Consider the following 19,705-nt stretch of genomic DNA (forward strand, 5'->3'; position numbering starts at 1 on the left):
CGTCGGTCTCTTTTCTTGACGTTTGCAGCCTCAGTTTTACGACAGAGTTGCGTTCCTACGGCGGCGGCGTAACCTGAGCTTGCACGTAAGTCGAAAGTGTTAGTCATAATTTTAATATCAGTACATAAAAAAAAAAAGTTGTAGGCCATAAATATAAAGCATTCAAATAAAAACCAGTAAGTACACTTGCAACCGAGTGGAAAATTGTGCCTAGACAAGCATGCAAGGGAATTGAACTTAAAAATGTAATACAACTGAACAGTCAGTGTCTTTGTTTACCATTAGAGAAAGCTTGAGAATCACTGATGGCGGACCAATCTTGTCCACTTATAGATTAAATTTACTACATCCCACACCAACCTACGTAATACTTCTATTATATCAATTTCACTTTGAGTCGTAACCTACGCCGTCGTGCTTGAGTGGACTCTCGAGCCTGCCCAAGTACTCCCGCAATGACTCACCAACACACACAAGGCTATGTAATAGATGGGCTTTTATTCAATTATTTATTTTTTTTTTTTTTTTTTTTTTACAGGAATTTAGTAGGAAATCATGAAGTAGAGTTTATGGTTAACTCAGTTTTTTTTTTTTCTTTCATGAAAATATTTCAGGAGAATCATGTGCCCTGGCACAGTGAAACTCAAGATCTTGTCTGACCTTATTTTTTATATCATAAAAAACTGGTGTTTTGACAGGGTGGGTGTTTACTTTATAGCCATTGTATGTTGCTGGAAAAAAGCTGAATGTCAACAAACCATTTCGTTGTTCTATTTTCATGCTAAATTCTCTCGAGTGCACCTTGATTAAAGCAGCTTTTGAACTGGCTAACCAGGCATAAATATAAAGTATTTGAATTACCGAATTACATAACTAATATTTGTGTATCAATATTAAATAAATACCCATTTACATTTATGAGCTTGTTTAGTATTTTTAACATATAATGCAGTTATAAAAGCATAAACATTAAATACCTTTTCTGTTTGCATTTATAAAATGGAAAAAAAATATTTTCTATCCATTAAAATTAATAAATTGGTAGGAATGATTACATGAGAAAATCATTAGGTCTTTAGGGCTTTTTTCTTATTTAAATCCATGTTGTTGATTTAAATGTATTATGACTAATGTGTATATTGTTTAATTTCGGTTTAGTATTTTTATTGTATTCTATAATTATTAAGAACTTAATAATTGTATTCTTTTAAATATTATGTCCTCCCCAAATAATGAGGCATAAAAGATTAATTTATCTGAAATATTTGATTACATGTTTCTAATGAGTCATGTAAATCCCGTGAAGTTTTCACCCTTTGTTTTTGTTTAAAATTTGAGGTTTTTTTTTTCTTTAATTCGAGCTCCAATGTTCACAATGCTCACATTGAATTGAACTCAGCTGCTCAATGCATTAAAAGAGAAATCCCTCATTTATTATCACGCACATAAACAAACAAACGTGTCGACTGTTTCTAAATCCTCTTGTCTCGCCCTTTTTTTTTGTCATCGAGGGCTCCTCGAGGGCCACGGACAATGATGTGATGACAGCCGTGTGGCCGGTGCGGGTGCATCATTAGCGTTGGAGACCCTACACTCCAGCCCTTCATATGCTAAAGCGGATGCATGCAAACAGAGAGACCACAGTCTGACATATAAAGCGAGAAAGTGGGTGGAGAAATCCTTTAACGTTAAACACAGACCATTAATGAGGAGGCTTATTTTAAAAATGACCAACCTGTGTGTTATTGCTGATGACGTCGCCGAGCCTAAATGGCAAAGATGGTAAAATACTTCATTCACTGCATATGAAAACAATCCCCGGATGTACAACTATGCGACCTCGATGACGTGAGCTGTACCACTGACTGGCTGTGACTGCTTGGTTCTCAGCATTCGCACGATTCGTATTTGAAGTACAACAGAATTAGTGCGACCGCTTGTATCTCAGCATTCATGCAATTAGTTCTTGATGGACATGGCATTAGTCTCAATGATCATCTCTCAGTTTTCACACAATCTTCAGAATAAAATTGAATTAGTGTGACTGCTTGTCCCTCAGCATTCACATATCTAGTTCTTAGTGCACAATACATTTAGTTGAAAGGCTGATCTTTGCATTAACACGATTTGTTTTTGAGAACTAAACAATGTAAGTCTTATTCCTCGGTATTCAGTCTTACGTATTCTATTGGTGAATAACTTGAGTGTGAATGCTCGACACAATAGCATAATTCGGAACGACTTAGCATTCACTCAATATTTATAAAATGAAATCGAATGAGTGTAAATGCTTATGTCTCGGCATTAACAAAACCTTTTTCCACAAAAGCAATTTTGTGAATGCTTGTTTCTCAGCAATCACTCAACTAAATTTTGTTGAAAAATAGCAATGACTCTCAGCATTCACACAATGCTTTTTGTGATGCGCAGTACTTTTGTGAATGTTTGTCTCGCAGTCTTAAAACAATCATTAGAAAAAAACCACACAATAGCATTAGCGTGAATGCAAATGCTTGTCTCTCTGTATTCCCAATTTTTATTTTGTGACCCCTAAAAGAGGTGGGAATAGTTGATGAACAGGATACCTTTTTTTAAAAGGACAATATCCTGAACTGATTGCTTGTCTCTCACTCAATAGTCTTCAATACACAACAGCATTTATTGGAGTGCTCGTCTCTCAGCATTCCCTCGGTTCATGTGACAAATGAGGCACACAACAACAATGTTGTTCAGGTGATGTTGGGTTTATTGCTCATAATTTTTACGCCAGTACTGGCACAAGAACGATACAAAGTGTCCTACTGGTGCAGTCAGTGGCAGAAGGGGGATGTGTTTCCTTATGGCCAGGCGGAGACGCTCTCTAAGCTTCTCTTGTCTGTGCAAAGAGGACGAAAGCGAGTGAGTCTGCGAGTCTTTGGTCCGGCAGACGTTGGGCCTCGTCTCCTCAGTCGGGGCCTCCACGTCTTTTCTTTGGACCGCCGAAGCCCGGCTCGGCAGAGCAGCTCCTCCTCGTTGGCCATCTGGGGGCTCTGGCTCAAGGTGATGAAGCCGTACGGGGTGGTCACCTTGGCCAGGTGGGTCAGGGAGAGGGCCGCCCTACTCGCCGGGTCCAAGCAGCGCTGCGCCTCGGCGGGGTACCAGGGGTAGGACGCCTCCCTCTGCAGGTGGCTCCTCCTCGGCCGCAACGGGACGGAGTCGCTGCGCTCGGCCTTGCCCGCCGACAGTTTAAGTCTGGACCCCGGCGAGGACGAGGACGCGGAAGACTCCGTGCGCTGCATCCCGGAACTCTGCGACTCTTCCCAGCCTTCCTCGGCCTCCGCATCGCTCTCCTGCATCTTGAGGCCGTTCTGCACCATCAGGCTGGGGATGGTGAACTGCGGGATGCTGTCGGGGGTCAGGATGTTGGGGAAGATGTTCTCCCGGCCGGAGCCCAGAGAGCAACCGAAGGATCTGGCGCCGCTTGTGGCCCAAAGGAGTGCGCGCACCCCAGCGCCGCCCTGTAATCGTTTGGTTTAACGTCGCCACTGATGGCCCCGATGCTGAACGTCCTCGTCACAGTGTCCCTCGCCATCTCTCTTGAGGCTTGCTTTTCTTTTCCCCGGCACAGAAAGCTCTAATATACTTGTCCCCGCGCCATATTTTGCCCGGCGCTTACGCAAATGTGACGAAAGCCGACAACGGAAATGGTTGCTAATTAAGGAGCCTGCGGTCAACAATGGAAGCTCTCCTCGAAAGCTCTTCATATGCTAAGAAGGCTCTTAGATGGCTACATGGATGAATGAAGCTTTTACTGTTTATTTTTCGATCCAAGCATTATCTATCAATCCATCCATCCATCCATCCTTCCTTCCTTCCGCATTGGAAAAACAGGTCCAAGCAATTCCTCCCTAGTAAATGGCCAAGGAGACTGGATGAAAGCTAAGCTAAAACAAGCAAAAAACAAACAAAAAAAACAACAACAATTGTACCGGCATTACCAGATAACTAGCAACCCTTTGTTGCTGTTTTTGTCAATGTCTTTATGTCTCAAAAGTGTTCTCTGTCAATTGACTGTCTGTTGTCGTACTAGAGCGGCTCCATCTACCGGAGACACATTTCTTGTGTGTTTTTTGGACATACATGGCAAAAAAACCCCAATAAATATAAAGATGATTCTGATTCTGACTACTTCCTGGTAGTGCGCGAGGTTGGGTCACGTGACGTTAATTATTGCCTCGTGCCGATTGGCTGGCGCTGATTACAACCCGGTGCGTCTCTGCGCTGATTGGCTGAACGCTAGAATCTTCGGGGTACATTTGGTGTGTCCCTCGTGAGTTTGGCTCCAACTTGTTCTTCTCGCCTTCTTTTTTTGTTTGTTATTCTTCCGGCAGCAGGCCGCCTCGGTGAGCAGCCAGCAGGATGAGCACGCACGATGAGCCCCGCGGCGAGCCGGGGGAGCAGGGCGAGAGCACTGAGGTACCGCGACGCTTTCCCAGTCCGCCGCGTTTGTGTGCGCTTGTGTTCCAGCTGTTTGCTCTCGTGGGCAGGCCGCTGTGGAGCTGAGGCGATCCGGGCTGCTCGGCTCCGTGCTGCGGGGGCTCTTCTGGCCCTTTGGCATCGTGGTACGTGTCGCAGAATGACAGACAATGCTAGCGTTGCCTACTCTCATTTTTTAAATTATTTTTAATTTATTTATTTTTTTAAACTACTTAACATTCATTAGTTTTTGTCCGCACGTCTCTGTGTGTTAACGATATTAAGTTAAAACCTATATTTTGAACTGTGTTATGGTTCTTGTCCTTTGTGACGTCACGGCTTTACTGCAAAGGGCGCTGTTACCGCTACACTACTAAAAGTGTTCAAAGTGTTAATTCTCGCGTACTTTGCCAATTTCTAAAACGCAGACTTTGTTTTTGCCGCGTTTGCGTAATTATGGTAAAGCTAATTTTTGTTCCTGATTTATATTTTCTCCAAGTGGCCCAATGTGTTGGCATTTCCTTAAATCAGCTAATCTTGAACGTTGTTCTGTATTTACATGTAACTGTTATCTTTAAAAGTGATTGCTAACAATTTTATTTTAAACGTGGACCATTTTTAAAAAATATATTTTTTTCCCCACATAACCATTTTGATAAGCTTTAGTTAAATCCTGGGAGGACATGTGTTGTTAATTTTAGCCTTTTTGTGTTTAAAAAAAGAAAAACGTGTGTGTCTTCACAGGTCCGCGCATATCATGGTTTTTGGTGGGTGCTGGGGTTTAGGCACCCCAAGCAGGCCACCCAAGTTGCGTCTGCTATCTCCCCTCCCGCACGCCAGAGCCGCACCAGTCGCAAGCGCCGGCATCCGGTCGCCCGCCTGCTGCTCAGCATCTTGCCCCGCTGGGTGCAGGCAGCACTGGGCTACCGTCTGTCTACTGCCATAGGCTGCTCCCTCTCACCCGGTAACCACTAATTTCTCACAGGGCATAAAGAATTAAATAGCTCTGCAATGTTTAACACATTCACTGCCATTGACGGCTTTAGAAGTCAAATATCCATGTTAATTGGGAAGACTGGCAGTGAATGAGTTAAGACATGACTACCTTTTTAATCACATCCTGCATTGAACTAGTATGAGGAGAACAAATTATTATTTTTTTATTAATAAAAAGTCTTAACAGAGGGACCCAAATCCACCACTCCCAACACATTCAAATCCAAAGTTCACCCCCAAAATATCCAGAGTCTGAAGCACACTGTATTGAAACAAAAGTTAGAAAATGGTAAATGCTAAACTGTTTGCTCATCTGCTACTGCCAATCATTTTGTGACTGACACTGAAACACTATTGCTGGACAGAAGTACAGTACTTGGACAAGTCTTTCATATTGCCTTGTGGTTACTTGCACATTTTTTCTTAGTTTTGGTCATGCGCCCACATTTTACAGGCTCTAAGGTGTTGGACATTTATTTATTTTTTTTCCTGTAATTTAGATGCCTTTGTTATAAATGGTAACTGGCTCTAAAACTGAACTTTAAGAATACATTACTTGGCATTTCATCTGGTTTATTTCGGTAAGCCTTTTGTAATGCAAGTTTTATCGTTTTGGCTCGTACTTTCCACACTATGCTGTACTTGGTCCTCTCCATCCGCTTTCTATAGCGCCTATCCTGGCAGACTTTGCGTGAGAAATGGTGTGCATCCTGGACTGGTTGCCAGCAGGGCACATGGAGGCAACCATTCATGCCGTTCATGCGCAGTTTAGGTTCTTTAATGAATCTTAACATGCATGCTTTTGGAATGTGGGAGAAAGCGTCAATAAAACCATGCGAAACAGTTTATTTTTAAACATTTGACACAAAGATTTTTCTTAAATCCTGGTCAAACTCCAAATTTTAAAAGGTCTGACCTTTGTTACTGCTATAGAATCTGGCAGCACAGTGAGTAAGAGAGTCTGATTCACGCGTGCATGCGTGCCTTTTCCAGGTACTTGGTGTTTCTCCCCCGCATCCCCAAAACATGCATGTTTTAATTGAAAACTAACTTGTCCTTTGGTTGTCTTAAGTGCTTTGCAATTGACTGGTGAGACAGTCTCAACTGGGTTAGGCTCCAGTTACCTGTGCCCCCAATGAGAAAATGAACTGCGGTGTCCTTGCCAGTCAGAGCTTTGACCTGGCCCATTTCCCAACAGAGATGAGAGTCTCGCCCATCAAACCTTGTGGGAAGGGCAGCAAGAGGAAGCAGGACGACTTGGAGGATGACGAGGATGACGACGACGACGAGCACCAGACCTGGGTGGAGGCGCTCACGCAGGAGCTGGTTGACGATGACTGTCCCGAGAAGGATCCTGACTACGAGGTTTGTTTTGAGGTCTTCCATGGAATGTTGGTCTTATTGCTCCCCTTAATCTGCTTGGAGCACTTCACAGGTGACCATTTTCCTATGAGGGGCCATTTCAGCTTTTAAGTTCGGTTTTGTATAGCATAGTGTGGTCATCAATGGAAAATGAAGCATGACAATTGGGCACTTTCATGCTGACGTTTTTCCAGCCCAGTTCTGTCGAGACGGAGAGTGAAGAGTTCCGCTCTCACAACAACACTGAGAGCGACATCGAGGTCCACGACAAAGGCGTGATCATTATTGACGTGGAGACGGTGAGATGACTTGCCTGCTCCACGTCATTGACTTGCTATGCAATTTGAATAGCTATCCGCCGTAATACACTTTATTCCCGTTCTGTAATTTGCAGGGTCTTCAGCTGTCCTCGTCTTAAGCGCCTTGTCCTGCTCTTTAACTCGTTTTGTATATTAATGAAATTTTCTAAGTCACAATAAAAGTTATTGGCTTTAACATTGGCTCTGCTTCAGAGGACTTATTTTGTACTTAAGGCAGGCGTGGAAAAGTGTAAGACTTATGAACACAATTCAGTAAAGCCAATCAAGTCCCAGGCAAAGATGATATACTTGAATGGATTCATAATCTGCCTCATTCAGTAAAACGGTCGCACGCAGCTAATTGGTAAAGACGGGTGATGAAACTGCTCATGCACATGATTACCCTTGGCAGGCAAGTGCCCTATAGACTTGCTTGCAATGTGATTGTTGGGTTAGTCCATGAAGGTTGGCTGACATGTTCACCGATGAAACCAGTCCAATCAGTGTTTACTACCCCCCCCCCCACCCTTTGCTGTGTACCTAGCAACCCACTAGATGGCAGTGAATCCAACAAAATCTGCAAATGTTTCTAACTTGATCATCTTCCCACCCCACTGGGGTTTAAAATACGGTACTTCTAAACAATTGTATTCTGCACATGTAATGTGAGCTGAATACTTAGATTTACATTGAACTGCAAAAAAAAGTTACCTGCCAGAATAACAAATATTAAGATGCATTCTTTTAATAATGCTGGTCAACCTCAGAATTTAGAAAATACTTGCATCATAAAACCATCTATACAGCTTTTCTGCACAGGTGTTATGGAGCATATCCCAGCTGACTTGGCAAAAGGTTGGGTGTATCCTGCCAGTGAATTGCACACACAGACATGCAGTCATCCTTTTTTTTTTTTTTAAATTCTTTTTTTTCTTTTCTTCAAAGAATAGTAACTTATGAGAGAAGCAGGAGAAACCTCACAAACACAGGGAGAACTTGAACCCCCAACCTCAAAACTGTGGTGAATTCGGTAACCACTCTTCTAATATTAACACTATATAAACATGGTCATTGGTAGACATCAGTCATGCACATCTAAGAAGCTAACCCCTGTAGAAATTGAATCATTCTGACATGAAGATTTTTGTGTTCGCATGGGACTTGAGTCTCTTCACAAGACTAAACTACTGGCTTTTTCTTATTGACTGTCACGGGATACACCAGTTTTTAACATCTAATTTCTCCGGGGGGGTTGATAGCGGCGCAGGTGTGTAATCCTCTAGTGCAGTGAATCCCAAGTAGGGTGCCATGGGAACTAGCAAATTTCACTTTTGTTTGAAAATGTTTAACCACTAATATATTTTCATCTCTTCCAGTGATGTATTTTGACAGATACAGCAGATGGCAAAATTTTCAATAAACCTGTGTATCCATCTGTTGCCATTAATAGAATAAGTCACAGCTGCCTGCGAGTATATCAGCTTTGTGTTCAATTAAACAGATCCAGACTTAACACTGAGTAATTTTGTGACTACATTAAGACAAGAGCCTCGTTTGGGTATTCATCCTTTTTGATATTTTTGTTTTGGTGGTGAGCCGGAAGAACCTTAAATGCGTTCCTTGGCTCAATCAAGGCTTAGAAACACTGCTCCAGCTGACCATAATATCCAAAGGTTCAGAGAATCTGGAGAAATCACTGCATTTAAGCGGCAAGGCCTAAAACCAACATTGAATGCCCGTGACGTTCGATCCCTCAGGCGCCACTGCATCAAAAACTGTCATCAAAGGATATCACCACATGGGCTCAGGAACACTTCAGAAAACCAATGTCAGTAAATACAGTTCGGTGCTACATCTGTAAGTGCAACTTGAAACTCTACTATGCAAAGCAAAAGCCATTTATCAACAACACCCAGAAACGCCGCCGGCTTCTCTGGGCTTGAGCTCATCTAAGAGGGACTGATGCAAAGTGGAAAAGTGTTCTGTGGTCCGACGAGTCCACATTTCAAATTGTTTTCGGAAATTGTGGACGTCGTGTCCTCCGGGCCAAAGAGGAAAAGAACCATCCGGACTGTTATGGACGCAAAGTTGAAAAGCCAGCATCTGTGATGGTATGGGGCTGCGTTAGTACCAATGGCATGGGTAACTTACACATCTGTGAATGCACCATTAATGCTGAAAGGTACATACAGGTTTTGGAGAAACATATGCTGCCATCCAAGCAACGTCTTTTTCGTGGATGCCCCTGCTTATTTCAGCAAGACAATGCCAAACCACATTCTGCACGTGTTACAACAGCGTGGCTTCGTAGTAAAAGAGTGCGGGTACTAGACTGGCCTGCCTGCAGTCCAGACCTGTCTCCCATTGAAAATGTGTGGCGCATTATGAAGTGTAAAATACGACAACTGAAGCTGTACATCAAGCAAGATTGGGAAAGAATTCCACCTTCAAAGCTTCAACAATTAGTGTCTTCAGTTCCCAAAGGTTTATTGAATGTTGTTAAAAGAAAATGTGAATTCTAAGTTAATGATTATTTGCTAAAAACAATCAAGTTTATCAGTTTGAACATTAAATATCTTGTCTTTGTAGTGTATTTAATTAAATATAGGTCGAACATGATTTGCAAATCATTGTATTCTGTTTTTATTTGTTTAACACAACGTCCCAACTTCAGTGGAATTGGGGTTGTAGAAGCTGGGCTAACTGTTAGCCTGTCTACTCAGCTACATTGCGGTTGTGTCATTTTTATTGTCAGTATCATGTTGAATGATGAACACAACCAGTTGTTCCATTTCCATCAACAGTGCAAGCTTCAGGTTGCATCCTAGTCAGCTGTCATTCTGCTTCACGTCACAATCGCGGAGTCCAGACGCTCCCGTGTTGATGAGCATGCAAGAATTTGCGATTGGAAATAGTGAACAGGCTTAACATTTAAAATTGTTGGCACCCAGCAATTTACCAAGCATATCGGGCAGGAAGAATCACTTAACGCGCTCCAGACCACAGAATAATGGCCCAGCGTAATCTTTGTCTTCCGAGAATCAGGCCTTTGCCGACTTCCATCGGCGGGGAGAGAAAATGCTCCGATTTGGTCCGATTTTCGGTATGTGTGTACCCCGCATTTGCCGTAGCTGTTGTACTGAGCTGCCGGGACAGCGATGTCTGTACCGCTCTTGTCGCTAATGTACTATTACAAAGTTCAATTTTGTGTTCTATGCAATCACAATTTAGCTCTTTACCACAGAGCAAAAATTTGAACTATAGTTAACTATTGTACCTCAGCTGTGCCAAATGCCTTTTAGTTGCTCTTGGCTGCCGGTGCAATTCTCATTTGGCTCTCTAATGCTTGACGTAGCGTGACGTATGTTCACTGCTGGTACCTCTTTTTAACCATCTTCAGTCTCCTGCTGAGTGCAGAGCTGTATTTACAGTGAGTGGGTGGCAGGATTAGTATAAGGGCTCGGTGAACCTCTTGATGACGAAAGCAGCACGAGCAGCTGTGTGGACCTCCCAACAACCTAGTCTGCAGATGAGTCGTCATCCCTGAATTTCTTATGTACGCTTGAACTATACCGGAGAGGTCCAAGGAAGCTTCCGAGTTGATCTGCTCTAATCCAGCACGCTTAAAGGAAAACTCTAGGAAATATTTCAACTTCCGCTTTGCTCGTGAGTGCGACTAAGCCTGTGGAAATTAGCAGCTCCTTAGCATCATTTAACCTCAAGAGGTTTCTTGAGGATCCTGCTGGGAGACCTTTTAAAGCCGTTGGGGATTAAAGGATGGGGATTTTTCTCTTATGGAATAAGAATGTGCAGCATGACGACACTGCCAAACCCAAAAATATGAAATTATTTTCTTAATATGCCTATTTATGCAGTACTATGCAACATTTTTTCTTCTTCTTTATAATGGCCCTTTTTCACAATAGTCAATAGGACCTGTATAGTAACTAATAGGACACAGAAGCTTTACACAAATTAATACAAAACCAATGTCCAGAAAACTTTGTGGAGGAATGATGCATATAGGCAGAAGCAATTGCATTTCAACAACCAATTATATTTCAGTCCATTTTCATGATCTGAATAAGGGTGAATTATTCTCATTATTTTTTACTATGAAGTCAACATGCTAACATTGGCACTGTCTAACCCCAAGAATCATATTGGCACCTCTGGTACACCAACAAATGTCATGGTGACTTAAGACTTTTGCACAGCACCACGTGTATAATATACGTAGCCCACTTGACGCGAAAGTCCAGTAAATGTAGCAATTAGTCACAAGGCAGTGTTTTAGTTAGTGTTAAATTAGGGTTTTAGAGTTCGAGCCTTGTGGTCACTCAAAATTAAAACTATACAGTGTACAGTTAAAAGTGTTCCACTGCTATATTGTGGTTGTTTCTTTGCACAGTTAGTGTAAAGTAATAATCCCCAACATATTTGCAGTTCACTTCACAAATGTGCTTTTTTTTTTTTTTTTCTTTTTCTTTCTTCCTCCCTCCCCCCCTGTTGAACCTATCCCGAACTAGTCACTGACAAACCAACCTAGTCACATAATTTGTGCACTTTCTGAAATGTCCTTAGATGCAGAGGAAGCCATGTCTAAATCGGAGCGCAGTACAGTCAATAATTGGCGTCAAGATTGAGAGATCAGCTTTGTATGTTGGGAGGAACCAAGTTTAGCCTGGGTTATTAGTGGAGATTAAGTTGAGTCTTTGCCATATCTACATTTGCTCTCCTGGTGCATTTTCAAATCATCTGTAAGCCATTTGGGTAATGAAGTGATATTTTTGCATCATAGTTTGTGCCGTATGATTTCCAGGCATGTCAAACTCATTTTTGCCGCGGTCCACACAGTAGTTACGGTTTCCCTCAGATGGCCTGTATGACTGTGAAGCCATAAATGTTTAATCGCCTCATCATCGTACAGGCAGAGAACACAGATGTTTTTGAAAAACTCACAAAATAATAAACGGTAGCTGCAAACAAATGTTATTGACATCGCTGTTCGTATTGAAATAGCATTTAACATCATCGAGTGTGGAAAACAACATCCATCTCGTGGTTTCTGTTTTCACTGATGCATTTCTGTAGACGTTGGAAGTTGGCTCCCACTCTTTCCGGCACCGCTCTGTTGTTTTGGTCTGTGGTGTTTGGTTTTATTTGATCTGTGTTACTGTGACTGCTGAGCGGTCCATAGAGATAATCAATAACATCTTTGTGCCTGAATGGCAATGAAGACGAATGGCTATGCGACGTTTGTGGTTTTCAGCAGGATGGGGCGACGGCCCACACAGCCAGCGCATCAATGGCCGTTTTGTCTTTGTCCTCTTTTCGGAGACCACCTCTTTTCCAGGTTCGCTGACACTCCCTTGCCTCCTTGGTCCCCTGATTTGTCCATGTGGGATGATGATTTTTTTTTTTTGGGGGGGGGCCTTATATGTATGCGTATAGACCTCACACACTGGACGGACATAACATAATGAATGTTGTTTTCCACACTTGATTGTGCCTAAAGCTGTTTCAATACCAACACAGTGGTGTCAATAAAATTTGTTAGCAGCTACCATTTACTATTTGGTGAATTTTTCAAAAACATCGGTCCTTTCTGCCGCACCCTGTATTACACATAAACACCAACTTGATGGAGAACTAGTTTTGAAATCAGAAGTGGGGATAAGTGACTGTAAAAAGGGGTTTAATAACAATAAAATACTTGCAATATCAAAATGTTATTTGTTACACATGAAAATGTGAAGTTTTAATACAGATTTTAGCAAGAATCATGGAACTTGACACGCATGATTTGCTTTCGTGGGCTGCATAAAATGATGTGGTGGGTTGGATCGGGCCCCCGGGCCTTGAGTTTGCCACCTGTAGTTTAAACTATTCATATAGGAAGTTTTAAACATTTAAACAATTGTGTTTTTTTCGCGGCAGGACTCAGTCTCCGTCGGGAGTATTTGCACTTCACTTGAACTTTACTTCAACCTCAGCTTATTGAGACCTGCAACTTTTTGACTTCCTTCAACTCTCCACAGATGTTTTCTCATCTTTTGACGTTGCGGTGCAAAGGACGCCATCACCGTCCCCAAGCGGCACAGTAGTCCATGTGTCTACGTGTGTGTGGATGTAGCAAAGGCACTGGGTGGGCTCTGGGGACCTTCAGTGGCTTTCTGAAGCGGTTTGAAGGTTAGCCTGCTCGGTTGAGGCAGCCATCGACCTCTATCACTGCTGTTTTGTAGCCAGCTGGAGGCCACTTTTTCCATTTTATTTCCTAAGCCCTTTTTTAGGTGCAAGGTGAAGACGGCGTCCGGTCGGGAGCTGTAAATGTAATGCTCGGCCTCAGGTGCGCCGTTACAGAGAGCCAGTTAAGCATTTGCGGTGGTATAAAAAGATGCAGAGTGATTTGGTCGGGAGGGTAACTATATGCAGGACCTTAAAAAAAAAAACGCCCTCACGCACATATTTCGACGCGCATTGCACCACCAGCACCACGTAGAACCTGCCGACAACCCAAATGAATGGCAGCAGGTGCCGACTGTACCCCAAGGCTATATTATCTGCTGCGTGACAATGTGACACTGTATCATCAGCCAGCAGAAGAATTCTTAACCTGCTGTGTACACACACGCACCCGCACTCTTGACTTCACAGCCCGACTCCTTAAAATGCACCCGTCCCAAAAATGCATGTGTCGCTTTACCCTCCCGGCCTGGTTAGCGGCCGCCCCTGCAACTCCGAAACATTCATCATTACCCGGAGCAGGTGGCGAAAAAGGCACGGCATAGTCAGACCTTGTGCTCTCTACCATGGCAATTGAGTCCAAAAAGTGAATTCCTATATTACATTCAAACTGAATGACTCGTCCATCAGTTGAGACTGTTTTTCTTTTATGCATTTTAGATGTAATGCAGATGAGTGATTGATTGTCTGACATTCCTTTTTCGCACGTGACGCCTGGACTACATGGAACCACTGTCACGTCAAAGCCAAAAGCTAAGCAGAGCCGCGGTGTTGATGATTAGCCTGGTGCCAGACACAAATGCAGTAAAAGCCACGAAACCCCCCCCGTAGGTACTTTATGGAGGTGCGAGCATTCAAAGAGAAGCACCGAGTTCCTAACCAACATTCTGAGACTCTCCAATTTGTTTGTTTCCTCTTGGCGTCAAACTGCACTATATAATCTTTACAGCTGAACTTAATTTGACCCGCTCTCAACTTTTGAATGCATATGTCCAACTATTCAATGTTTCGGGGCTTTTTGCACAATTTCCTGGTTGTCAATAAAGCTGAGCAGCAAAATTCACAAGAGGTATTTGATCCATGAATGGACCGATACAGAAATTGGTATTTAAAGACCCTGTCAAATTGAACTCATTGATTTGTTTCTAAATACATTGTTTGAAGATAGTTGCTGAAAACTTGCCAAGACTGCGAACTACATAGTACTGAATTGTGGGCAGTGTTGGGGAGTAACGCATGTAACGAGATGATGTAATTTAATGTATGTATGTATGTATTGATTAGAATTCCATACATTTTGTCATTAAATGACATAATCTCATGGGAAAAAATGTGTAAATAAATTACAAGTTGCTTTTGGAAATTTCCATGATTTCAATTTTAGTTACATTTAAAAAAAAATAACCTCAAAGACCTTTTCACACATCATTCCTCCTTCGGTGGTCTCAAACATGACATATTTCTCCAAATATGACCTCGAAGCGCCACCAACAAGGAACACGAGAATAACCTCGGATACACTAAGATTACCCGATTACTTTGCAATCTTCCCCACAGTGATTGTGAAGCTATCGCGTTACCATAACTTTCCCTGACCTTTTTTTTTTTTTTTGTATTCTTATTTTTTTTGGCAGGGGTGGTGACGCACTTGGGCACCCAGCATGAGTCGTTCTTCCGCCACTGCTTGAAAATCTTGAGCACTGCGTTTTTCTGGAGCGCATGTTCCTCCCAGGATTCATGCTCGGTAGTCACGTTGATAAAACAAAGCCAAAGCGTTGACGCACTCCGCTCTAGAAGGGGACGAGATGAGCAGTGGCGCTGTTGCACGAGAAAGGACAACCTCTCCTACAACTGGCTGGACTGAGCTAGGTTAGGGTGAAAAAGTAAGTTGTAATTCTTGCTCATTGGGGTTATTTGACAGACGCATATCACAGACCTGTTATTAGGATACCTGGGAACGGATTTATTTTGTCGAAAACTGGTGTACTATGTCTCGTTTATACAAGTAGAGCGATGAAATTGAAATTGAGTCAGGTGAGAATTTTCCATCGAGGATTATTGGTTTCCTTTTCATGCTGCGAGCTGCTGGTCAGCAACCCTTCAGCTTCTTATGCCAACTTTATTTCATGTCTCTCGCCGTTAAACTCCGCCAGTCCGGAGGGACTTAAAGGCTTTGCCGCTCGCTATCTCGCCCGCGTTTCCCCTCGTCCGTCCGTCCTCTGCTGAGGTCGGCAGCACTTTGGATTCACAGAAAGCACGCGGCTCCCGCAAAGCGTTCGATTTTATGCCCCCCCACAAATCCATTCGCACATTTATGATTCTATTCTGAGGCCAACCGTTAACAACACCCCAGGGAGGACTGGGCCGCGGCTCCCGACAAGGACGCCATGAGATTTTAAGTGTTTATTTATAAGTGAGAAGCAACTTTTATTAGAGGTGTTCACATGATTTATGACCACACTGTCAGCAATTTACCAGATCAGGCAGAAAAAAACATTTGGAACTGAGAAATGCAAGGACGATTTGAATTCATATTTCACAGGTTTACTGAGGCACCACAGAGACAATATTACATCCCAAATACTACAAAAAGTTGGTTTGGCAACATATGGCCACTTTAATAATGAGATGATATATACTAATGTTGAATCCCCCTCAAATGAATGACTCTTACAATAACGTTTGGCAATATTAAGAGGAAAAGAAGCTAATCATGGATTTATAAAAGCGCGCAAAATCGGAGTTGCTGTTTTTATTATTGTAATGTGTGAAAAACCCAGAGGGAGTGGCTTGTTGAAGCAATTAGGGCCAGAACAAATGATCCAAGTGGGGCATTAAATGCAATAAAGGATGAACAAAAGAATACATCAAGTTGCAAAACCAGTCACATGAAAATAACGCTGATTATTCTAGTTCCTATTATTATAGGGATTCTCTAGGTAATCTAGGTAATGGAGCAAATTACAATTATTTGCTTCCCTTTCTGGGCCGTATACCAATTCCTATTTTTTTTTTTGTCCTGTTCGGCTCTTAGGTCAAGCAGAATGAAAAATCTGTATCCCTTTGATGCCGGAACAGTTTTACTGTGTCACAGTGGAGTTTTTAAGCTTCCGCTGTGGTTTCTTAGTATTCTAATTGAGGTTTATTGAGAATCAGACTCGATCAGTCGAACGGAACAAAGTTTCTAGAAGGGAGAGAGAAACAAAAGACAAAGCACTAATTGCAAACAGGATGAGAGAAGTAAATCATGACATTATCTACAAGAATGAAACATTAAATATGAGTGTTGCATGGGGCTGTAGTGCTACATACACCCTGTGAGGAAAGGACAGGACAAGATAGAACAGGACAGGGACAGGACAAGGACAGGAGAAGAAGCATGCAGGACAAGGGTCGTGAACCCGGCTGTACAACTGAAGTGTAGTGGGATTAATTATGTAAAATATAAAAGTCTACAGGACGAGAGTATTAGTGAGGGGATACACAAGCGATTTGCATATTCATGAGTTATTTGTCGCAATAAGTGAGTGGCCCCACACCCAGTGAAAGAGTCCCAGGGGGGTGTGCCTGCGGACACAGGCAAGTGAACTGACACCGTTTCGCATGCACAATGACTGACAGAAGTGTCCTGTAATTGCTGTGCCCGTGCCGCAGGGACCCAATGCCACCCCCCCCCCCCCCCCCCCCCCAGCCAATACCAATTCCAATTAAAGGAGTAAGTTAAAGTGGAAGACAAGGTTGTCAAACTCAAACAAACTTTAATATTGTAAACACGAGAACTCAAATATGCGATAAGACGTCAGTGGTATTTTGTTTGTTGTTTTGTATTTAAATAGATAACATGAATTCTTCTGTCTCTCTATCTTCTATTTATCTCCCAACTACCTTTCTTTTTGATGTGAATCCTTTTTCAAATGCCAACGACAAAACAAGCCCCCCCCCCAAAATAAGAATGTCCTTTAATAAAAATCCAAACCTCAAACTATTAACAGTCCCTGCCAAGCAGCTGATAAAGGGCATTGAAAAAAACATTCATTCAATGATGTTCTATTTTGTTACAGCCACGTTGCTCCGCACGCGACAAACAGGTCTGTCTTTTACTTTAGTGAACAGATAATCTGCCTCCCACCTGTCTTGGAAGTTGACCCTTTTCCATCTTTCGTTTGGCCATTTTTGGGAAGTGGAAGTGTAAACTTGCCCGAGGAGACTGGTAGCATAGTTGTCGTTAGCAACTGCAACAGAAAGGGAAGGGGCGCTCGCCGGTCTTGACTGATGGGCCAACACACGAGCAAAGCATTCTGGGATTTGTAATATTAGTGGCGCATGTGCTGTATACTGGCGGGCCAGCTCTAATACACATTTGATATTGCCTTGCGGGGCAAATATAATTACATCGTGGGCCAAAAAAAACAACCAAAACGGAATAGTTTTAAAGATGGAATGGATGTATGATGAAATATTAACAGTAAGACCTATGGATTCCAAAAATGCATGTGGACTAGTTGAAAGAAAGCATACAAAAATGCATCAAAGCACAAATCCAATCAGAGAAAATGCAAGCTTCTGAAAGTGCATGTTCACCTGGACACTTTGCGACCTTTATCATCCTCCTGAATCTTCATTCCTCAGCAGTTTTTCCAGCCAAACATCGACTCCATCTGCTGACTCGACGCATTTGTTTGACCTGTCCTGCGAGCTCTGCTCACAGACTCGGTAGACTCATCTTCCTTTGGGGTTTGAACAAGGAAACCAGTAACCTATGCTTGCATGACAGCTGCCAGGTAAGCATGTTTTTTTTGTTTTTTTGGGGGGGTGGAACTTTTGACTTCTTTCAAATAGTTCACATAGATTTGTAACTTTCAGCTTTATTAGCATGCGGCGAATTAACTCTGCCAAGCGCAAAGCAGCGTTGTTTTGATTGCCTTCTGTATGCGACATGAGCCCAAAGCTCTACTGCAGATTTTCACAAAACTTACAAGATTTTTGGTGGCCATGCAAATAGAAAGGCGGCGAGGCAGAGGAATTGATCTGCTCTCTTTGCTGCTCGGGTCATGAGGGAGGGGGCAGCGCGGTGGACTAGTGGTTAGCGTGTCTCCCTCGCAGCTCTGGGTTTGAATCTCCTCTCTTGTGTAGAGTTCTCAGGGTACACTGGCTTTCTCCCACACTCTGAAAACATGTATGTCACGGGTGTTCAAACTTTTTTTTTTTTTAATTGAAGGATGCAAGGGCCACATACACTTAACACGCTTAAAAAAAAAAGTGTGAATGGTTTTTGTCTAAACGTGTTCTGTGATAGAGTCACGATAGAAGTGTTTTCCCCCACACCCGATTAAGAAATGGTACAGAAAAAATCTTTTGCACCATTCCACCAGGACCAGGCAGTAGCTGAAAACATTGGAACAGAAAAAAACAAATACTGTGCTCAAGGATGTCTTCTTTTTATAGTGGGTGTTCTTTTTTGACAATTCAGTAACAATTGAAGCGTTCCCCCTGCCCCAGAATAAAAAATGGTACATTCTCCTTATGTGGCCTGCTAACTTAACAATAATGTGCCCTTTTAAAAACTCTAATTGGCAATTTTCAGTTGTGATGGAAGCATTCACAATTAGAAATGGTATGTTGCCATCAGCCTGTGTAAACCAGGAAGTGGCTTGATCACACACGTAAAATATGACATCTACGCATTATAATCTGCCGCTTTCTGTTCATAGTTTTGAGCTGCACTTTTTCTGTGCGTTGCTTACTTTGCAGCACAGCATTAGAGGAAGAAATCCTCCAAATGACCTAAAAGGATGGTGCGGCGGAAGCCTGTTGGGAGTACATTTTGTTACTTTAACATTAAATGTCTGCCTTTGTGTGCCACAGCCAATTAGACGGCAGTTGAAGTGGAGAGGACTTTTCCCTAAGTAGGAAAAGCGAACTCTCAAATTGGCGCGAGATTGCTTTAATGTAGCAACAATTACGCGGTAGAAGTGCAATCCACGCAGCGCCATTCCAGTTTGAAATGTGAAAACAAAATTAATATTTACTAAGTGGTGCATTGCTACTCTAAATAAAGTCTGAAGTTTATTGCAACATCCTGGATTCATACAAGGAAAAGTCCAGAATTAGGGATCCAAATTTGAGTTTTGCAGAAACTTACCGCGTTTTGTAAATGGGGCGGCCAAAGTGCTCATTCTCTGTACTTAAATACTTAAAGAGAGTTTAAAATTACCCAGATAAAAGTAGAAGAACTCATTTAACGCTTTCACTCAAGTAAAAGTATAAAAAAAACTACAGACTGTGCATTCGCCACGACAATAGCCAACATCATCCAAAAAATATTTGAAAAAATGAGAAAAATAAAT

The 19,705-nt window shown here is 42.4% G+C and overlaps 1 protein-coding gene across 2 annotated transcripts; it reads left to right on the forward strand.

The window, feature by feature from the left end:
- Positions 1 to 4,238: 4,238 nt before the first annotated feature.
- On the forward strand, positions 4,239 to 7,313 carry org (oogenesis-related gene). 2 transcript variants are annotated; one of them, XM_061780566.1, is made up of 6 exons: positions 4,254 to 4,455; positions 4,527 to 4,601; positions 5,200 to 5,419; positions 6,650 to 6,816; positions 7,008 to 7,112; positions 7,208 to 7,313. In XM_061780566.1, exons 1-6 carry the CDS (start codon positions 4,399 to 4,401, stop codon positions 7,229 to 7,231), a joined length of 648 nt encoding a protein of 215 aa, XP_061636550.1. In that variant the 5' UTR covers positions 4,254 to 4,398; the 3' UTR covers positions 7,232 to 7,313. The 2 variants fall into 2 exon arrangements, with proteins under 2 accessions (XP_061636551.1, XP_061636550.1); XM_061780567.1 differs by lacking the exon at positions 4,527 to 4,601 and having other exon boundaries at positions 4,239 to 4,455.
- Positions 7,314 to 19,705: the final 12,392 nt, after the last annotated feature.

The sequence above is a fragment of the Phyllopteryx taeniolatus genome, chromosome 7 (assembly GCF_024500385.1).
Source record: "Phyllopteryx taeniolatus isolate TA_2022b chromosome 7, UOR_Ptae_1.2, whole genome shotgun sequence".
Lineage (NCBI taxonomy): Eukaryota > Metazoa > Chordata > Actinopteri > Syngnathiformes > Syngnathidae > Phyllopteryx > Phyllopteryx taeniolatus.